At 45.8% G+C, this 18,290-nt stretch overlaps 1 protein-coding gene across 7 annotated transcripts; it reads left to right on the top strand.

Moving 5' to 3' along the window:
- Positions 1 to 4,681: 4,681 nt before the first annotated feature.
- LOC110014157 (NLR family CARD domain-containing protein 3-like) lies at positions 4,682 to 17,776 on the top strand. 7 transcript variants are annotated; one of them, XR_002874407.1, is made up of 10 exons: positions 4,682 to 5,072; positions 6,517 to 6,624; positions 6,786 to 6,905; positions 7,068 to 7,261; positions 10,969 to 12,799; positions 13,350 to 13,523; positions 14,244 to 14,417; positions 14,560 to 14,736; positions 15,366 to 16,234; positions 16,354 to 16,470. XR_002874407.1 is itself a non-coding variant. In XM_023961399.1 (10 exons), the coding sequence occupies exons 1-10, from the start codon at positions 4,957 to 4,959 to the stop codon at positions 16,858 to 16,860; spliced, it is 3,084 nt and encodes a 1,027-aa protein (XP_023817167.1). In that variant the 5' UTR covers positions 4,684 to 4,956; the 3' UTR covers positions 16,861 to 17,776. The 7 variants fall into 7 exon arrangements, 4 of the variants coding, with proteins under 4 accessions (XP_023817168.1, XP_023817170.1, XP_023817169.1 ...); XR_002874406.1 differs by having other exon boundaries at positions 15,366 to 15,572; positions 15,696 to 16,464; XR_002874408.1 differs by having other exon boundaries at positions 15,366 to 15,572; positions 16,354 to 16,459.
- Positions 17,777 to 18,290: the final 514 nt, after the last annotated feature.

Raw genomic sequence — 18,290 nt, 5'->3', positions numbered from 1 at the left:
AAGCTAGCACTTTTAGCTATGTTAGCATAACTAGCATAGTTAGCATAATTAGCATCTTAAACAATGTGTTTTTCTGAGTCAGTTGATGATGTTGATCGCTATGCTAGCAATTGTACCCACATTAGCATAGCTAACATAGTTAGCATTATTAACATTTTAAGTATTGTGTTTTTCTGAGTCAGTTGATGCTGATCGCAATGCTAGCACTTTTAGCCACATTAGCATAGCTAGCATAGTTAGCATAATTAGCATTTTAGGTAATGTGTTTTTCTGAGTCAGTTGATGATGCTGATCGCAATGTTAGCACTTTTAGCCACATTAGCGTAGCTACCATAGTTAGCATAATTAGCTTTTTTAATAATGTGTTTTCCTGAGTCAGTTGAGGATGCTGATCGCAATGCTAGCACTTTTAGCCACATCAGCATAACTAGCATAGTAAGCATTATTAGCATTTTATGTAATGTGTTTTTCTGAGTCAGTTGATGATGCTGATCACAATGCTAGCACTTTTAGCCACATTAGCATAGCTAGCATAGTTAGCATAATTAGCATTTTAGGTCATGTAATTTTCAGAGTCAGTTGAGGATGCTGATCGCAATGCTAGCACTTTTAGCCACATCAGCATAGCTAGCATAGTTAGCATAATTAGCAAATGCCCTTTTGACTAGCCTTTATCAAAAGTGGGCAGTGAGGGCAGTGAGGGCAGTGAGGGCGGTGAGGGCAGCGGTGGTGCTTAAAGTTGGGCGTGGAAGGCGGGTTGCGTCTGCAGGCCAAACAACGCCGCTTGCGGCTTTAATTGGAGTTGCAGGCTCTGGATTCGCTCTGTCTTAACGCCGGACCAAATTCGAAGGCGGACACGGTGCAACTATCAAAAGATTTCCCATCTGGACAACCGAAAACTCCATCACAGGCATTAGGGCAGGGGTCAGCTCCGTCCTCCACATGAGATCGTGAATCTGGACGGTTTCCCAGGAATTAGATCTTCAACCCAGATGGTTGAAATGTAGTCCATGACATATTTACTGCTTCTCTGCAGAACTCCCGTATGTACACACAGAGAAAATCCTGTCTCTTCAAAGGGGTTTACAGGTGTGGCATATTGACTAGTTATTGTTCATAACACTAAAGTCGGATTTTATTGTAAGGCCGTGAATATTGCACTGTTAAGGAGAAGCACGCGCTGCATTCTTGTTGTTAAAGAGTTGTAATAATGGTGGAATAAAGAGCCAACCTAAACCAACGTCTCATCATTGAAGATACTACAACAGGGGAGAAGGTTTGCCTGTTGCAGCCATAAACCAAAAGGAATGTCACAGGAGAATAAGTCTTCAGAGTTCAAAAAGAGTTCACTACAGACTAAAGATTAAAATCTCAAGTAATAAAAAGAATAAAATGAAAACATACATTTCTTCACTTCTTCAAACCATTCCAATTCAATGACAAAAAACAGTCAAAAACACTCGTCATCGTAGACCATTTTTCACCACATTTTTTTTCCTTTTCTCAAACAACAAGAACAACCAGTAATAGTACCCAATGCCTACACATAGTCCACCGCTCAATACAGTGTGTAATGTAATCATATTAACACAACGTGGAACTTTTTTTTTTTTTATACTTTCAGTTTATAGCATTTAGTATCCAGAGGGGGAAAGGTGGTGAGATGTGGGCACATTGTACAAGTGAGGCATAGATAGGCCAGTCCATGTAACATGAATGTGTGGCTCATTTGTAGCATGTTGGTGTGCCAAGAGTGTCATACGTGAAAACTTTAGGCCATCCATGAGGTCGCTCAGGTCTTTGATGACTTTCCTCACCACAAGAAGTCAAAGCGGGGGTGAAGCATGTCCTGCATGTTGGTCAACAGCAATATCGTCCTTTGTGTCTGGGCAGTGTTGGGTTTCACCAGCTCTTTCCGGGTCCTCCTCAAGTACAGGTAGTGTGTTCTCTGTTTGGTGTCTGTGTTCTGAGTTCTCAGGTGTAGGATCACAAGTTCCCGGTGTGAGCTCAAATGGATCACAGCAAGTTTCACCTGGCTCAAGAGGTATTGGGTTGTAGTCGTCCTCATCCTCAGAATTCTCCTCCTTGTCTTCACGTTTCTGCACGATTTTTCTTTTTGGTGTGATGGAACAGTAATATCTGCTGGTAGAGAGTCACAAGGCGAAAGAAGGTTTCTGTGTAAAGTTTTTAACTTTTTTGGACCTTTTTCAGGTTTGACTTCATATACAGGAACATCCTCATTTATCTGACGAACGACTGCATGTAGTATCAGTAGTACCAGTAGTATCCGGTGGTAAGAAGCCTACTATTACTATAAAGGAGATGGCTAACACTGACATAAACTTGAGTGATGTCGTGTGGTCATGCAGTTGTCTGAAGGAGACACAGAAATGACAACACTGGGGCACAGTTTGCAGAAATGATCAACTTTGAAAACGCCTCTGGTGCTGATGTTAATGAATTAGTAAACTCTGTTACTTCTAGCATTTGGAATGTTCTGGATGCCGTTGCCCCTATAAAGTTGAAAATCAGAAAAAGTAGACCGAAAGCTCCCTGGATGAACGATGATTTGTTCAGGGCACAGAAACGGCTGAGTCGCAGAGCTGAGCGAAAGTGGCGCAAGTCAAAACTCCAGGTTCATCATGAAATATATAAGGGGGAGTTGAACACATCAAAACCAAATCTTATGCAGAACAAGGGAAAAGTACTTTTCTGAAATCATTGGAAGTTGCAGCAGCAACTCTCGTGTCTTGTTCACAACAGTAAACAAATGAACAAAGCCTCCAGCTCAGCTGCCATCAGAACTGGTTTGCACATCTAAAGGTAATGAGTTTGGTGTATTTTTCAACGACAAGGTTCAGGGCATTAAAAAAGCCATAAACTTCACAACACAAATAATTACCCAACAGCCACCTAGTCGCTCTAAGCTGACTCACCTGTACCTGTAACTTACAAAACTGTCCAAAGATCATCACCTGTCTTAGCTCGTCTACATGCTGCCTTGATGCGTTGCCCACTAGATTTCTAAAGTCCATACTGAACATTTTGTCAGCACCAATGACTCAAATAGATAACATTTTGCTTCAATGTGAAAAATTGCCTTAAAAACTGCAGTCATTAAACCTCTGTTGAAGAAGAGCCATCCTGATGTCACAGTACTGAACAATTACAGACCCTTCTCAAATTTCCCATTTTTAGGAAACCCTTGAAAAAGTTGTCTACAAACAGCTCACTGACTTTCTCTTAATACACAATTCATTTGATGTTTTCCAGTCAGGCTTTAGACCCATCATGGCACAGAAACTGCTCTTATGAAGGTAACTAACAACATCCGCCTAAACACTGACGCTGGTGAAGTCTCTGTTTTAGCCCTTGTGCTATCTTAGATGCACCCCCCCCCCCTTCCATTGAGGTGTTCTCCCTACCATGACAAAGGTGGATAAAGGTGGAAACATTTCATGTAATCCATGGACACCAGTGAAGATCACAAATCATTGAAGCAAAAAGGTTCAGAGCACTGTCTAGTGGGTCTAGATGACCCAACTCCCAACGTTAAAGTGCCTAGGATAGCACTAGGGTTACTTCTGCTAGACCTGAGAGCTGCTTTTGACATTGTTGATCATAGGATCCTTTTACAAAGACTCCAAAATTGGTTCAGGTCCTATCTAGAAGACAGAACATATTTAGTTGAAATTGGGGTTTGTGTCTCAGACTGCATGGCCTTGCCCTGTGGTGTGCCCCAGGAATCACTCCTGGGACCCCTTTTTTTCAACCTTTACCTGTTGCCACTAGGTCAGATAATTCACAGTAATAACATATCTTATCACAGCTATGCAGACGATACTCTGATCTATGTGTCACTGACAGCAGGTGAATGTGGGCCAGTGGATTCCCTCAGTTGTTGCATCCAACAGATCACTGCTTGGATGCCAAACAACTTTCTCCATCTAAACTCAGACAAGACTGGAGTCATCGTCCACAGAAACAAATAGAAAGTGTCAACAGTTCCCTTCACATCAAGGACTCTGACCTGAACTTTAACAGTAACATCAGCAGCATTTTACCATCTAAAAAACATTGCCAAAAATCAAAACCATAGTGTCAAAGCCAGACCTGGAGATACTAATTCCTGCATTTGTCTCCAGTAGGTTAAATTACTGTAACGGCTGGCTCACTGGCCTCCCCAAACCAGCTGTAAAACAGCTTCAGTACATCCAGAATGCTGCTGCTCGAGTCCTGACTAGAACCAGGAAGTACCGTCACATCAGGTCTCTGCACTGGCTCCCTTTAGCTCAAAGAAACGACTTTCAAGCAGCTCTGCTTGTTTCCAAGTCTCTCCATGGCCTTAAAGTACATCTCTGACATGTTAGCGCCACATGAACCATCTGGGACTCTGAGGACCTCAGGGACCGGCCTCCTGCGGGGGCCCAGAGTCAGGACTAAACAAGGGGAATCAGCGTTTCAATACTCTGCAGCTAAAATCTGGAACCGTCTACCTGAGGCTGTGAGACAGACCTCTGCTGAAGGGGCCTTATCCCCACCTCTGTTCATTTTCCCTTTTCTTTCCTTTCTTTTGAAGTACCTTTTATAATGGTTATGTATGTTTTTCATCTTTTCACTGTTATGTATTGTGATTTTAATGCATTTTCCTGTTTTGGATTGTGCTACACAAATAAACTTGCCTTTCCTTGCCCAGAATCTGATTGATTCATGGAGAAGATGTGAGGAAGAAGAGTCTCCTCACAGATGTTCTTCCACGCTGAGGATGCTTCGTCTGAACATTTCTGCCCATATTTGGAGTTCAGAGGCTCATGCATGAACACATCCTGTCAGGTGACCTGTTGTTAGGGGGTGAAGCTAAGAAAGAGAAAGCAGTTTGCAGACGTGTTGCAGTTGTGTGTTGTTCTGCTGTGGAGTGTCAGATGTCTTTTTGTTTTTGTGCTTCCACACTGACCGATGAAGATGAGTTGCTCAGAGGAAGAGGAGGCACACAGCCGTGGGCTGAAGGAGGTGCAGCCATCTGAAGAAGGGCCTGAACCCTGTAGGCCTGATCCTGGATCCTGGGACTCACAGTAAGTTGGGGTTTCAGCAGAAGCTGCGCTCTCAGCCTGGTGGCTGCGCAGACGTCTTCTCTTGGAATGCAGACAGGAACCCTCAGGTTCTCCTCATGTGGTTCCTTTGGTCATCATGGTCTCCTCCTCTGACCTGTGGGAGGAGATCCGTGTATCAAATGACGCCTTGACATGATGATGTTCATACTCTTCCTCCTCTGAGTTTTGGGTTCCCGCTCCGGTCTTCTTGTTTCAAAACTCGTACCTGAGTTCCGGTTTCGGTTCCGGTTTGCTGGTCGTTGATTCGACTCAGAGTTCCTGTTCTGATCTTTTGGTTTCCGTGTGAGACGACAGTGTGAATTCTCAGACCTAACGGACCAATCAGGCTTCAGACCAGCTTCAGACGTTCCTCACAAATGTGTTTTTCTTTGTCCTTTTAGCTCAAATGTTCTCCTCTAAATGATAGCAGTTCTAATCCAGTTGATCATTTGAGGCACAAACAGCTTTGATTGTGTTTGTTGACTAAAACCAGCCGGATGTCATCGATGAGAAAGATTAGCGTCAGAAACCTGCTTCAAGGTGCGTTCAGGTGGGTTCATGTAAGGGATGATGCCTGACGAGGCGTCCATCACAGAAATGAACGGAGGACGCTGAAGCAGAGGACGGTTGCTTCTGATGATGGACACCTGGAAGGACATTTTCCCGCCTAAACCACGCCCACTTACTAAAAACATGTCAATTCCATCCATTATTCTTGTTCTTTTTTAGCTTTACATCACTTTTTCCCAAAAAGCAGACTGCTTGATGCGTGTTAGGACACGTTGTCACGGTAACGGCCGCCAGTGCAGCAGAGAGACCCCTCAGCCAATGAACTACACAGCCCAGGAGCCCCGCCCCCTGCACATATCTGGACAATAAAACTAAATAATTGGGGACATTTTTACTTTACTTTTTTGGGGTTGTCATTGATCAGAATATGATCTGTAATCCTTTTTATTGATTGATTTTGTCCTCTGGTCCTTTTTTTTAACTTTTCTGTGTGGTGTTTAGATGCCGTGTGTCTTTCCTCCTCTTTGTTAAGAAAGTTGATCAAAAGACGACAAAAAGACCCACCTGACCAACAAGAGCGGTTTCTGATGGAGCTGGGGGCGTGGCCTGACTCATGTCATTTAGAGACTTGTAACGAGTTCCTGAGTGCAGGATGTCAGCGAACGTTGATGTTTCAGGCCCTTCATTAGAATCATTTGAACAGAAATCTCTGATCTCATCTCTGATGATCTTTGATTTCTCTCCCCGTCACACTGAAAGCCCAGTTTGGTCTCTGTTCTCCCCTGGAGTCCTGATGAAAATCCATGAAGAGTTTCCAGGAATGGATTGGTGTGAGGAGACGGGGGACGTTCAGAGGACGACCATGGAAGCTGAGAGGAATCAGACCTCACCTCCTCTCTGATGTTTGTGTCTGCAGAGGTCAGACGCTCCCGTCTGCATCGTCCAGCTGTGGATCCATGAAGAGCAACAGATCCAAAGGTCAACCTGAAAACTTCAGTTCTGGATGTGGATCTGCAGACTCAAAGTAAACCTCAGACCCTTCCATCTAAGTTGATTTTTCATGTTTTTGGTTTTTAGACTCAGTGGTGGTCTTTGAAGGCCTCCCTCCGTTGGTTGAATATGCCCCCCCCCCCCTTGGTTGGATAAGTTTCTTCTGTTGAGTAAAGGTTGTAAATGTGTCTGCAGAGCTCCGCCCCTCACACTGGAGGACCGCCCAGCAGCATTCATCTGTGAGTCCTTGAAGAGCGACAAATCCAGAGAATACGTCATTAACTTCAAACATGGACCTGGACCCTTAAAGTCCAGGTAAGAACCAGTTCTCTGAACTGGTCCGAGCTCAGGCAGAACACAGTTCTCATGAGTAGTGAGTGATCATCAGTAGGTCCATTCCGGGGTTCTGTGTCTTTAGGGAAGTCTTCATGATCTTTATTTACTGTCTTTGCCTCAGTCTTCTCTTGGTGTCCACAGAGAGAGGAAGAGGAGATCTGTTAGTGAAGAGGAGCCGCAGTCCGGCTGCGTTTTATGTCAGGACGTCCTGAAGGATCCGGTCTCCACCAGCTGTGGACATTGGTTCTGTAGAAGGTGCATCACCTCTCACTGGGACCAGTCTGCTGCATCAGGACACCGGTCCTGTCCTGATTGTAGTTCAAGGTCCACACCGGGTGAGTTTGATCAGACTTTAGAGGAGCATCTCTGGAAAACGTTTCCTTCATCCCTTAAAGAATTCAAAAACGCTAAAACCACCAGAACCTTTAGGGATTTCAGAATCCGGGTTCTAGATCAATTCTTCTCTATGATGGTGAACCTGTGAGTTCCTGAAGAGGAAAAGTCTTTCTAAAAGAAACTGGAACAACTGGACTGTAGTATAAGAGAACTGGACTTAGTGACCCTTCCCCCTGGCGTTCCAAACAGGAAGTGACTTCTTTAGAGGACGTGTCTATGAAGACTCTCATTCAACCAGGTTGGTTCTGTTGTAGTAGGTTTTGGGGATGTCATCTGGACTTGGTTTTTAAAGTTAGAAGACGTTTCGCCTCTCATCCAAGAGGCTTTGTCAATTCTGAATTAGCTGGTCTAAGAGCTGGTATATATGCGCTCATGGGGGAGGAGTCAGACCTGAAACTGGAGGTATTGTCCACTTAGCCTACATGGTTTCGGGTCGTTAATAGTCCTTTGTCCTCAGCTGGGGGTTGGGGAGCCAGTGACTCACTCTCCAAATTGGTCATCTCTTTCAGCGGTTAACGACTCAGGTGGCACTGGTTTGGTCTGTTTAGGTTTCAGAACACTGCCGGAGATGGATGGAAGAATAAACCTGAGACCACCATTCTTATTAAGAGAAGGTTTATCAAATCAAATCAACCTTTATTAATATAGCACTTTTTCAACAACATATGTCACTCAAAGTGCTGTGCATAAGAAACAATAAAATTTAAAAACAAGATGACAAGACAAACCGTGCGACAACCCCCCGCCCCCCCGCAAAAACACACACACACACACTCCCACACACACACACATCAATAAATAAATAAATAAATAAATGAATAAATAAATAAAAATGTGATAAAATGATAGAATGTAGAGACCAGGCTTTGTCCTGACGTGGGGAAACGATATTTTGGGGACATGTCCACACCAGCGACCCCCCAACCCAAGTTCACGGAGAGCACTACCACAGAACCCCCCAGATCCGATCAAAAGAGTCAGACCCAGGAGATCCCACTGCAGCGACCCCGCTCACTGAGAAGGATCAGTCACTGATGTGGAGGATCCCTCAGAGGGAAACACTGGAGTGTAATAAAATGTAAAAGGAATAAAATTAAAATATATATAAAACATAAACAAAAAACAAATAATTACATAAACCTAATAGGCATATGAAATGGTAAGAGCGACTTAAAAATTAATAGAATAAATAAATAAATAAATGTATTTACATATACATATAAAACTAGTTAAAAGAAAAATAAATAAATAATTAAAGTATTTAAAATAATAATAATAATAAATAAAAAATAAATAAATAAATAAATAAATGATAATAATAATTTTAAAAAAAAAATTTAAATCCTAAAATTCAACTAAAAGCTAAATTAAAAAGGTAGGTCTTAAGGCCTTCCTTTAAAAACATGAACAGTCTCTGCAGCCCTGAGGCTCTCTGGGAGGCTGTTCCACAGGCGAGGTCCGTAAAAACTGAATGAGGCCTCGCCGTATGTTTTTGTTCTTACTTTTGGAATAACCAAAAGGCCTGTATCAGAGGACCTCAGGGTCCGCGAGGGCTCATACTTTAAAATCATGTCAGATAAATATGAAGGCCCGAGACCATAAAAACATTTGTAAACCATTTGTAAACCTGTCCATGGCCAAACCACCACCTTCCAATCTTTCCTCAGATGAAAGAAAGGCCTTGACAGCACTGGATAAGGACCACAGTATCAACATTTTACCAGCGGATAAGGGGAGATGTACTGTGATCCTGAATGCGGCAGACTATTAAGCCAAAGTTACCAACCTACTCAGTGACACCACCACATATGAAGCACTGAGAAGAGACCCAACCAGCGGCTACAAGAAAAAGGTTATAGGCTGCCTACAAAGACTGGAGAGAGATCAAATCATCGACAAGCCTCTTTATTACAGACTGTACCCGGAGAATACCCCTCCATGCATTTATGGCCTCCCAAAAATCCACAAGGAAGGAATACCACTGAGACCCATTGTCAGCAGCATTGACTCAATAACTTACAACATGGCTAAACACCTGGCTACTATTTTGGCTCCTCTTGTTGGCAACACAGAGCATCATGTTAGGAATTCACAAGATTTTGCAAACAAAGTCAAACATCTTCAGCTGGATTCTGCCGAGACGATGGTGTCTTACGACGTAACTTCCCTCTTCACCTGCATTCCCACCACGGAGGCAGTGATTTCAGTGAGGAAGAGATTACTGCAGGATTCTCAGTTACAAGACAGAACAAATCTGACACCAGACCACATCTGCGAACTGTTGGAAGTGTGCCTCAACTCCACATATTTCCAATTCAGGGGAAACTTCTACAGGCAGAGGCACGGCTGTGCTATGGACTCTCCAATCTCACCCATTGTGGCCAATTTGTACATGGAAGAAGTCGAGAGAAGAGCCCTGGACTCTTTCCCAGGTACTACTCCAAGCCACTGGTTCAGATATGTGGACGACACTTGGGTCAAGATCAAAAGCCAGGAAGTGGAGACTTTCACAGATCATATCAACGCAGTCGACAAGAACATCAAGTTCACCAGGGAAGACACAAAGGACAACACCCTAGCCTTTCTAGACTGTGCTGTGATCATTGGAGAGGACAGACAGCTCCAGGTTGAAGTGTACAGAAAGCCTACTCACACAGATCAGTACCTTTTATTTAACTCAAATCACCCTTTACAGCACAAACTAGGCGTCATCAGGACATTACAACACAGAGCCCAGGAGGTGCCCACAAGCTCTGACGGAAAGAAGAAGGAAGAGCAACATATCCACCAAGCCCTCCGAACCTGTGGATATCCCTAGTGGGCATTCACCAGATCCCAACATACAGGAAAACAAGACAAGAAGGAACAAGAGCCGAAACGGAACAGTATTTCAATTCCGTATATCTCAGGCCTGTCTGAAAAACTTAAAAGGATTTTCAAACAACATAACATCCCAGTTCATCTCAAACCAGTCAATACCCTCAGACAAAAACTGGTTCATCCAAAGGACAAAATTCCCAGCTACAAACAGAGTAATGTTGTGTACTCTATCCACTGCAAAGAGAACTGCAATGAACAGTATATAGGAGAAACCAAACAACCTCTACACAAGCGGCTTTACCAACATCACAGAGCCAACCCAGGTGGACCTGAGTCTGCAGTGCATCTCCACCTGAAGGCCACAAACCACTCTTTCGAGGACAGTGAAGTCCGAATTCTAGCCAGAGAGAAAGGATGGTTTGAGCGAGGAGTGAAAGAAGCCATCTTTGTCAAGAAGGATAAACTTTCTCTTAATAAGAATGGTGGTCTCAGGTTTATTCTTCCATCCATCTCCGGCAGTGTTTTGAAACCTAAGCAAACCAAACCAGTTCCACCTGAGTCGTTAACCGCTGAAAGAGATGACCAATTTGGAGAGTGAGTCACTGGCTCCCCAACCCCCAGCTGAGGACAAAGGACTATTAACGACCCGAAACCACGTAGGCCAAGTGGACAATACCTCCAGTTTCAGGTCTGACACTGCAAACACCACAACATCCAAAGTCCAAAATGAGACTGAAGATCTGCTGATGGACTCAGTTATGAAAACTAAACTTCTGTTTTGTTGGAGACTCATGACATTTTTTTCTCTGCTGTCTTTCTTCTTCAGATGTTGGACTGAAGGAACCATTAGATGAACATCAGATCAGTTTGAGGAGGAGATGTGAACATGCAACTGAAGAATCAGGAAAAGAAATGCCCCTGAACCGGATCTACACTGAGCTCTACATCACAGAGGGACTGAGAGAAGAGGTCCAGACCCAACATGAGGTGAGGCAGCTGGAGACCTCCTCCAAGACCAACAGGCGTCATGATGCTCCAATCAGGAACCAGGACATCCTGAAACCCTTACCTGACCAGCATGGATCCATCAGAGTGGTTCTGACCAGTGGCGTTGCTGGAGCTGGAAAAAGCTTCTCGGTGCAGAAGTTCACTCTGGACTGGGCAGAGGGCTCGGAGAACCAAGACATCAGTGCTGTGGTTCCTCTGTCCTTCAGGGAGCTGAACTTGATCAGAGACCAGCAGCACAGTCTTCTCTCTCTGATCCAGCTGTTCCATCCAACGTTCCAGAAGATCCCAGCAGAGCAGCTGTCTGTCTGCAAACTTCTCTTCATCTTTGACGGTCTGGATGAAAGCAGACTTTCTCTGGACTTCAGCAACAGTCCGGCGGTGTCTGATGTTACACAGACGTCCTCAGTCAACGTGCTGCTGATAAACCTCATCCAGGGACGTCTGCTGCCCTCAGCTCAGGTCTGGATCACGTCCAGACCTGCAGCAGCCAATCAGATCCCTGCTTCATGTGTGGACAGACTGACAGAAGTACGAGGCTTCAATGATGCTCAGAAGGAGGAGTACTTCAGGAGGAGGTTCCCAGATGAAGAGCAGTCCAGCAGAATCATCTCCCACATCAAGACCTCCAGGAGCCTTCACATCATGTGTGAGGTTCCAGTCTTCTGCTGGATCACTGCTGTGGTTCTGGAGAACATGGTGTCCACAGAGCAGGGAGCGGAGCTGCCCACCACCCTGACTGACATGTACTCCCACTTCCTGATGGTCCAGACAAAGAGGAAGAAGAACAAGTACCAGCAGGAACATCAGACAAGTCCACAAGAGCTGGCAGAGGCGGACAGGGAAGTTCTTCTGAAGCTGGGGGGGCTGGCATTTGAAAATCTGGAGAAAGGAAACATCATGTTCTACCAAGAAGACCTGCAGCAGTGTGGTCTGGACGTCACCGAGGCCTCGGTGTACTCTGGAGTTTGTACTGAGATCTTCAGAAGAGAGTGTGGAATCTTCCAGAAAGCGGTCTACAGCTTTGTTCATCTGAGCGTTCAGGAGTTTCTGGCTGCAGTCTACATGTTCCACTGTTACTCCAACAGGAACACCAAAGTTATGAAGGACTTCCTGAAGGATCAAAGAAACATCTCATCTCTGGATGAGTTTCTGAGTAGAGTCATGGAGAAATCCCTGCAGAGCAAAACTGGACATCTGGACCTTTGTGTTCGATTCCTTCATGGCCTCTCTGTGGAGTCCAACCAGAGGCTCTTAGGGGGTCTGCTGGGTCAGACGGACCAGAGTCCAGAAACCATCCAGAGAGTCACCAACAACCTCAAGATGGTACAGAAGGACGATGAGACACCAGAAGACTACTCTCTGCCATGGCAGATGATGAGTGGAGATCAAATCTCTCCTGACAGAAGAATCAACATCTTCCACTGTCTGATGGAGATGAAGGACCTCTCAGTCCATAAAGACGTTCAGGAGTTCCTGAAGTCAGAGAACAGAGCAGAGAAGAGACTCTCAGAGATCCACTGCTCTGCTCTGGCCTACATGCTGCAGATGTCAGAGGAGGTTCTGGATCAGCTGGACCTGGACGAGTACAACATGACAAACGAGGCTCGGCGGAGGCTGATCCCAGCTGTGAGGAACTGCAGGAAGTTCAGGTGAGTCCAGAAGTCCTTTGTGTGGAAACAAACCTGTTAAATCAAAGACACAAAGCTTTATCACGTCGGTAAAAGACTTTAGTGTGTGGCCTTGAACTGGAATAGAGCTTTGAAAGAAAAAGTCTGGAGCAGATTCACCAGATTTACGTCGCTACGACATTTCACACCGAGCCTCTTCCAACTGTAGGTACATCATGCACTAGTGCCGGGTCGCCACAGTCCTGCGTGAAGGTGCATCCCATGGGCGGTGTGAACGTGGCATCAGGGTTTGTCTGTATAACAGCAGCCTCTAGAAGCGACCCACAGGTTACATGGAGTATAGTCTGTGAACTGAGAGAAAACTCCCTGAATGAAGCAAACTCTGGAACATCTGCTGTTGGAGAAACAGAACTGCAGCACTGAGATTGGAGGAAGCAGATGGAAGAAGAATGGGAGGAGTTGAAGGAACCTGAAAAATGTTAAAGCCACAGAGAATGACATTTCAAACAGTTTTGCTGTTTCATCTCACAGAAGCTCTGGAGATCACCTGTTCCTGTCTTTGTCTTCACAGACTCACCAACTGTGGACTCTCAGAGACGGACTGTGGAGTCGTGGCTTCAGCCCTGAAGTCCAACCCGTCCCACCTGACCGAGCTGGACCTGAGCAAGAACCAGCTGAAGCATTCAGCAGTGGAGCTCCTGTGTGCCGGACTGCAAAGTCCAAACTGCAGACTACAGATTCTGAGGTCAGAAGAGTGAGGCGGCTGGTCGGTTCGTCTCTCAGAGGACCTCTTTCTCTAGCTTTTCTCCACACTCCTTGTTCGTCGGGGCGTGGTCTTACCCTGCTGACCTTTTATTTCTTCTGCACTCATTAACACAATCTTTGAAACCATCAAGGTGGGATTGTTCTGCTGTTGTCCCACCGCTCTGAAGACGTCAGCCTTCTGACAAAACTCCTGTCTGGAGAACTTCCTGTTTGCTGTCCTTCCAGAACTTCTGACTATCTTCAGCGGTTTCTCAGGTCAGACACCTTTCAGTCACCAACCAGGTTGTGACTCCTCAGCTCTTGACCTGTCATTACCCAGGTATTCTTGAGGACCAGAAAATATCACACAAAGGAATGTTGGAGTCTTGAAACCTGTGATCAGCTACATGGAGCTCCTCGCCTGGTTCCGATGGACCCGGATCTCCAAAGAGCTTTGATGGAAATGTCCTGAGAACCTCTCAGAGGACGTCTGCCTTCAGTCTGGAGCTTTGGCAGAGGTCCATGCTGGAGTCAGCTGAACTAATGAAGTCTTCTTCTGCAGCAGAAGAGCTCCACCCACAGTCAGAAGTGACAGCAGAACCATCAGAACTCTGCCGTCCGGGTCTGGCGTTTAAATGCTATCCTGCAGATGCCGAGCTGCTGGTGATCACCTGAACTCACCTGTTCCTTCACAGACCTTCTCTCTCTCTGCTTCCATCAGGTTGGAGCGCTGCAGTCTGCTGGAGAACAGCTGCGCTGCTCTGATCTCGGCTCTGAAGTCCAACCCGTCAAATCTGATCGAGCTGGACCTGAGAAACTGCGACCTGCGGGATTCAGGACTGATTCTCTTGAGTGGTTTGGTGGAGAGTCTTGGCTGCAGACTGCAGACTCTGAGGTCTGTATTTGAGCTGGGGTTGTGATGATCAAACGTGTCTGAAGACCACCTCAGAACATTCTGGCCTGAATGCTCAGAGGTTCTGGATTTGACCGAGTGGCTCCAGAAACTTCTTCTAACTAGAGTGTTGTTCTGTGGTCAGGCTGGAGCGCAGCACCTTGTCGGATGTCGGTTTTATCGCTCTGGGAACAGCTCTACAGAAGAACCCGTCCCATCTGACCGAACTGGACCTGAGCAGGAACAAAAACCTGCAGGATTCTGGACTGGTTCATCTGTGTGGTTTCCTGAAGGACCCCCTCTGCCAGCTGCAGGTTCTGAGGTCAGTTGTGTGTTTGTTCCTGATGTTGGTTCTACATCTTCAATCACCAATAACCCAAATGATGCGGTCCAGGCCGTTGTCGCCAAGGCGAACTCGTCTTTGGTGACAGGTCATTGACAAGAAGGCTTTGAAGCAACATTACCCTGAACTCTGGAGCCAAGCCCGGAAGAGGGGCTTATGGGTCACTCATGGTCTTGGAGGTTCTCGTTAGCTTTTCTGTCGAGTTCTGGACCAATCAGCAGGAAAAGATTGGAACGGTTACATCTTGAATCTTGACAGGGGAATTTTTCAGTTGCTCAGGGAACGAGCCGGTTGGGGACTACCTTTGGCCCCCCGGCGTTCTTCACAGCAGATGAGAACATTGAGGGAGTGGTTCCACTGGTGTGTCTATGTGTATGAATGTCCCGGTGATGGTCAGAGGGCCGTAGACGCCAACCGGCAGCTACGCCCCCATCAGTCTGCTCCAGAGCAGTTGTGGTACATCAGTAGTTACCATCATCAAGTAGGAAAGAATGATGGACACGCTGTAAGAACTTTAGCGTCTGGAAAAGCAGATAAATCTGATCTATTACTATCATTAAAACATGTTCTGACTGTCATTTGTGTTGACGTGTCTCATGGAAATTCAGACTCTGGTGTTAGGATCCTGGTCCTTCCCCACACCTACCAGGGAATCCTCATCACACCTGCCACCCATCACCTCATCAGCCTGCAGCCTTCTTATGGACTCCTCACCCATCAGGCGACGTCAGTCCGTCTGCTTCACGCGGAATCACCACCAGCTAAGCCTCCAGTCTTTTGATCACCGTTTGTCACTCTTCTGGACTCCAAGCAAGGTTCAATTCCGACATCCTATCAAACCCACAAAACATCCAAGCTTGAAGGCTCCACCACCACTGGGACTCAATAAGTATCACTTATCCAGCCACCTTCTGTTTCTGTCCTGCTTCTGGGTCCAGCCACCCTCATCATAACATCTAGAGATTCACACAGATCCGTGTTCCTCACAGATGCGTGTTCCTCACAGATCCGTGTTCCTCACAGATGCGTGTTCCTCACAGATGCGTGTTCCTCACAGATGCGTGTTCCTCACAGATGCGTGTTCCTCACAGATCCGTGTTCCTCACAGATCCGTGTTCCTCACAGATGCGTGTTCCTCACAGATCCGTGTTCCTCACAGATCCGTGTTCCTCACAGATGCGTGTTCCTCACAGATGCGTGTTCCTCACAGATGCGTGTTCCTCACAGATCCGTGTTCCTCACAGATCCGTGTTCCTCACAGATGCGTGTTCCTCACAGATCCGTGTTCCTCACAGATGCGTGTTCCTCACAGATGCGTGTTCCTCACAGATCCGTGTTCCTCACAGATCCGTGTTCCTCACAGATGCGTGTTCCTCACAGATCCGTGTTCCTCACAGATGCGTGTTCCTCACAGATGCGTGTTCCTCACAGATCCGTGTTCCTCACAGATGTTCCTTTTCAGTGAATGTGATTGAAGGTCAAATATCACCATGTTGCTCTGTTTCATCAAATCCTCTCTGTTCATTAGGCTCATTGGTTAGAAGGTGAAATACTGGAACACTTGACGACATCACTTCCTGTTTCTTCTGGATTCAGGTTGAGGGGCTGTGATTTTTCGGCAGTCAGCTGTGCAGCTCTGGTCTCAGCTCTGAGGTCCAACCCGTCCCATCTAGCAGAACTGGACCTGAGAGACAACTTTTTGGAGGATTCGGATGTTCAGCAGCTCCAGGATCTGGTGGAGAGTCCAGACTTCAAACTGCAGACTCTGAGGTCAGTAGAGCGCTGGAGTCGGTCCGTCTCCTGTTGGCGGTTTCCTCCTCAGAGCAGCTGCATCACTGATGTCAGACCAACCGGCTGCGCAGATGTTTCGTGCTTTTTGGTCTTCAGCCGTAACCTGAACCTGCTCTGTCCTCTGAAGCCAGTTAATATGAAATCAATGATGCAGAGGTTTGTGAAGCTGCAGCTTCTCAGTGAAGCCCTGAAGAGAAGCTCCAGCATCTGAAGGAGACGTGAAGCTCCTGCTGGTCTTTCTCCTGCATCGCTGACTAACAGCAGAGGATGAGGACAAACCTTTGTCTTCTCTGCAGGACGGAGTCCTGGTGACAGCCTGATCCTCCTCCTCCTGGAGGAGCAGCTGAGATGTTCTGATGAACCGTTAGGAAGGAATGAAGGGATGACTGTCGATACTGGAGCGCCACATGGTGGACAGATGGAGAACTGCAGCTCATCGTCTGATTCTGATGTCAGGAAGCAGAATTCTCTCTGGCAGCTGATGTTAAAGGAAAATGTTAACCTTTATTTTGTTATATTACACATTTTAAAACATATTCTTCTATAAAGTTTTCTTCAGTGCAGCTATTTGGACATGTGTGTTTGCATGTGTAGTATGGCAAGTACAAAGGATCATTATACACCTGCTTGGAAAATGCTGGATTGTTTTAACATTTAGAAAAGGTGAATGTAATTTATTCAATTCAATTTTATTTCTATAGCTTCATATTTACAACAACACTCGTCTCAATGGGCTTCATACCGGTGAATGCATAATAAACATGAATCGTAAAGAAGTCATAGAGTTCCATAGGTAATGGCTAAACTAAACTGGACATCCCTGCCCTTAGACCCCCCCCTTTACGGTGGGGAAAAACTCCTAAAAAAAACGGATTCCAGAAAAAAAAGAAGAAACCTCAGGGATGTCCACATGAAGGAGGGATCCTCCCCCAGGACGGACAGGGGAATGTAATTTATATCACATGATGCACATAAGAAATTTTATTTACTAAAATGACCCATCATTTGCCGTTAAGTGTGTTTAAAAACGGTTCTATTGGAGTCAGTGTTGGAGCTCAGGACAGCTGGTCCGGCGTTTAACGTCAGGATGCTGCGTGTGTTCAGTGTTCAAACCCAACGGATGAGCAGCGGGTTTTGGTCCATCCGTTTGTTTTGGTGACTCATGAAGAATGTTTTTGTTTTCTGTATTACAAATATGACATTCTCAGAATAAATGTCATTTATTTAATCCTCTTTGTAGCCATCAAATCATTCGGTCTTCGTGCTGTTAGAAGACAAGACACCTCATCTGTATTTCTTTATTTTTTTGTTTCATTCACCTTCTTCCGTTTGTCCCTTTCGGGGTCACGGGCTGCTGGAGCCTATCCCGGCCACTCGTGGGTGAAGGCGGGGGACGGCGTGGACAGGTCGCAGAGCCACAACCACACCCCCATGCACACCTAGGGGCAATGTAGAGTCACCAATGAACCTATGAAGCCTTTGTGTTTATACGTCGTTAAAGTCCCAGCATGAACAAATGTTTCATCGCTCGGCGTTTTTGTTTAAGTCTGAGGGATGAACTTAAAGTCGTTAATGTAAACCCGCTCAGTCACTGTTCATCTGTTTACATTCTGGCAAAAAGGTTTGAATAATAAAGTGGCTGGACCTGCAGGGCATCCAGAAGGACCTGGAGGTTTCACGTTGGTCTGGACGCCCTACAGGTCCAGCAGGGACCTTCAGAACCGGGACGGGTTCATGTGGTG

The sequence above is a fragment of the Oryzias latipes genome, chromosome 13 (genome assembly GCF_002234675.1).
Source record: "Oryzias latipes chromosome 13, ASM223467v1".
In the NCBI taxonomy this organism is placed as follows: Eukaryota; Metazoa; Chordata; class Actinopteri; order Beloniformes; family Adrianichthyidae; genus Oryzias; species Oryzias latipes.
Note: the sequence above shows the minus strand (reverse complement) of the source record. Positions and strands in the feature narration are given on the sequence as shown.

What these genes read in the sequence shown, in the direction of transcription:
- LOC110014157 (XM_023961399.1), top strand. Translation starts at nt 4,957, where the DNA reads ATGAAGATGAGTTGCTCAGAGGAAGAGGAGGCACACAGCCGTGGGCTG. An exon ending in CCTGGACCCTTAAAGTCCAG is followed by an intron (nt 6,906 to 7,067) that starts GTAAGAACCAGT and finishes TGGTGTCCACAG; the next exon opens with AGAGAGGAAGAGGAGATCTG. An exon ending in TAGTTCAAGGTCCACACCGG is followed by an intron (nt 7,262 to 10,968) that starts GTGAGTTTGATC and finishes TTTCTTCTTCAG; the next exon opens with ATGTTGGACTGAAGGAACCA.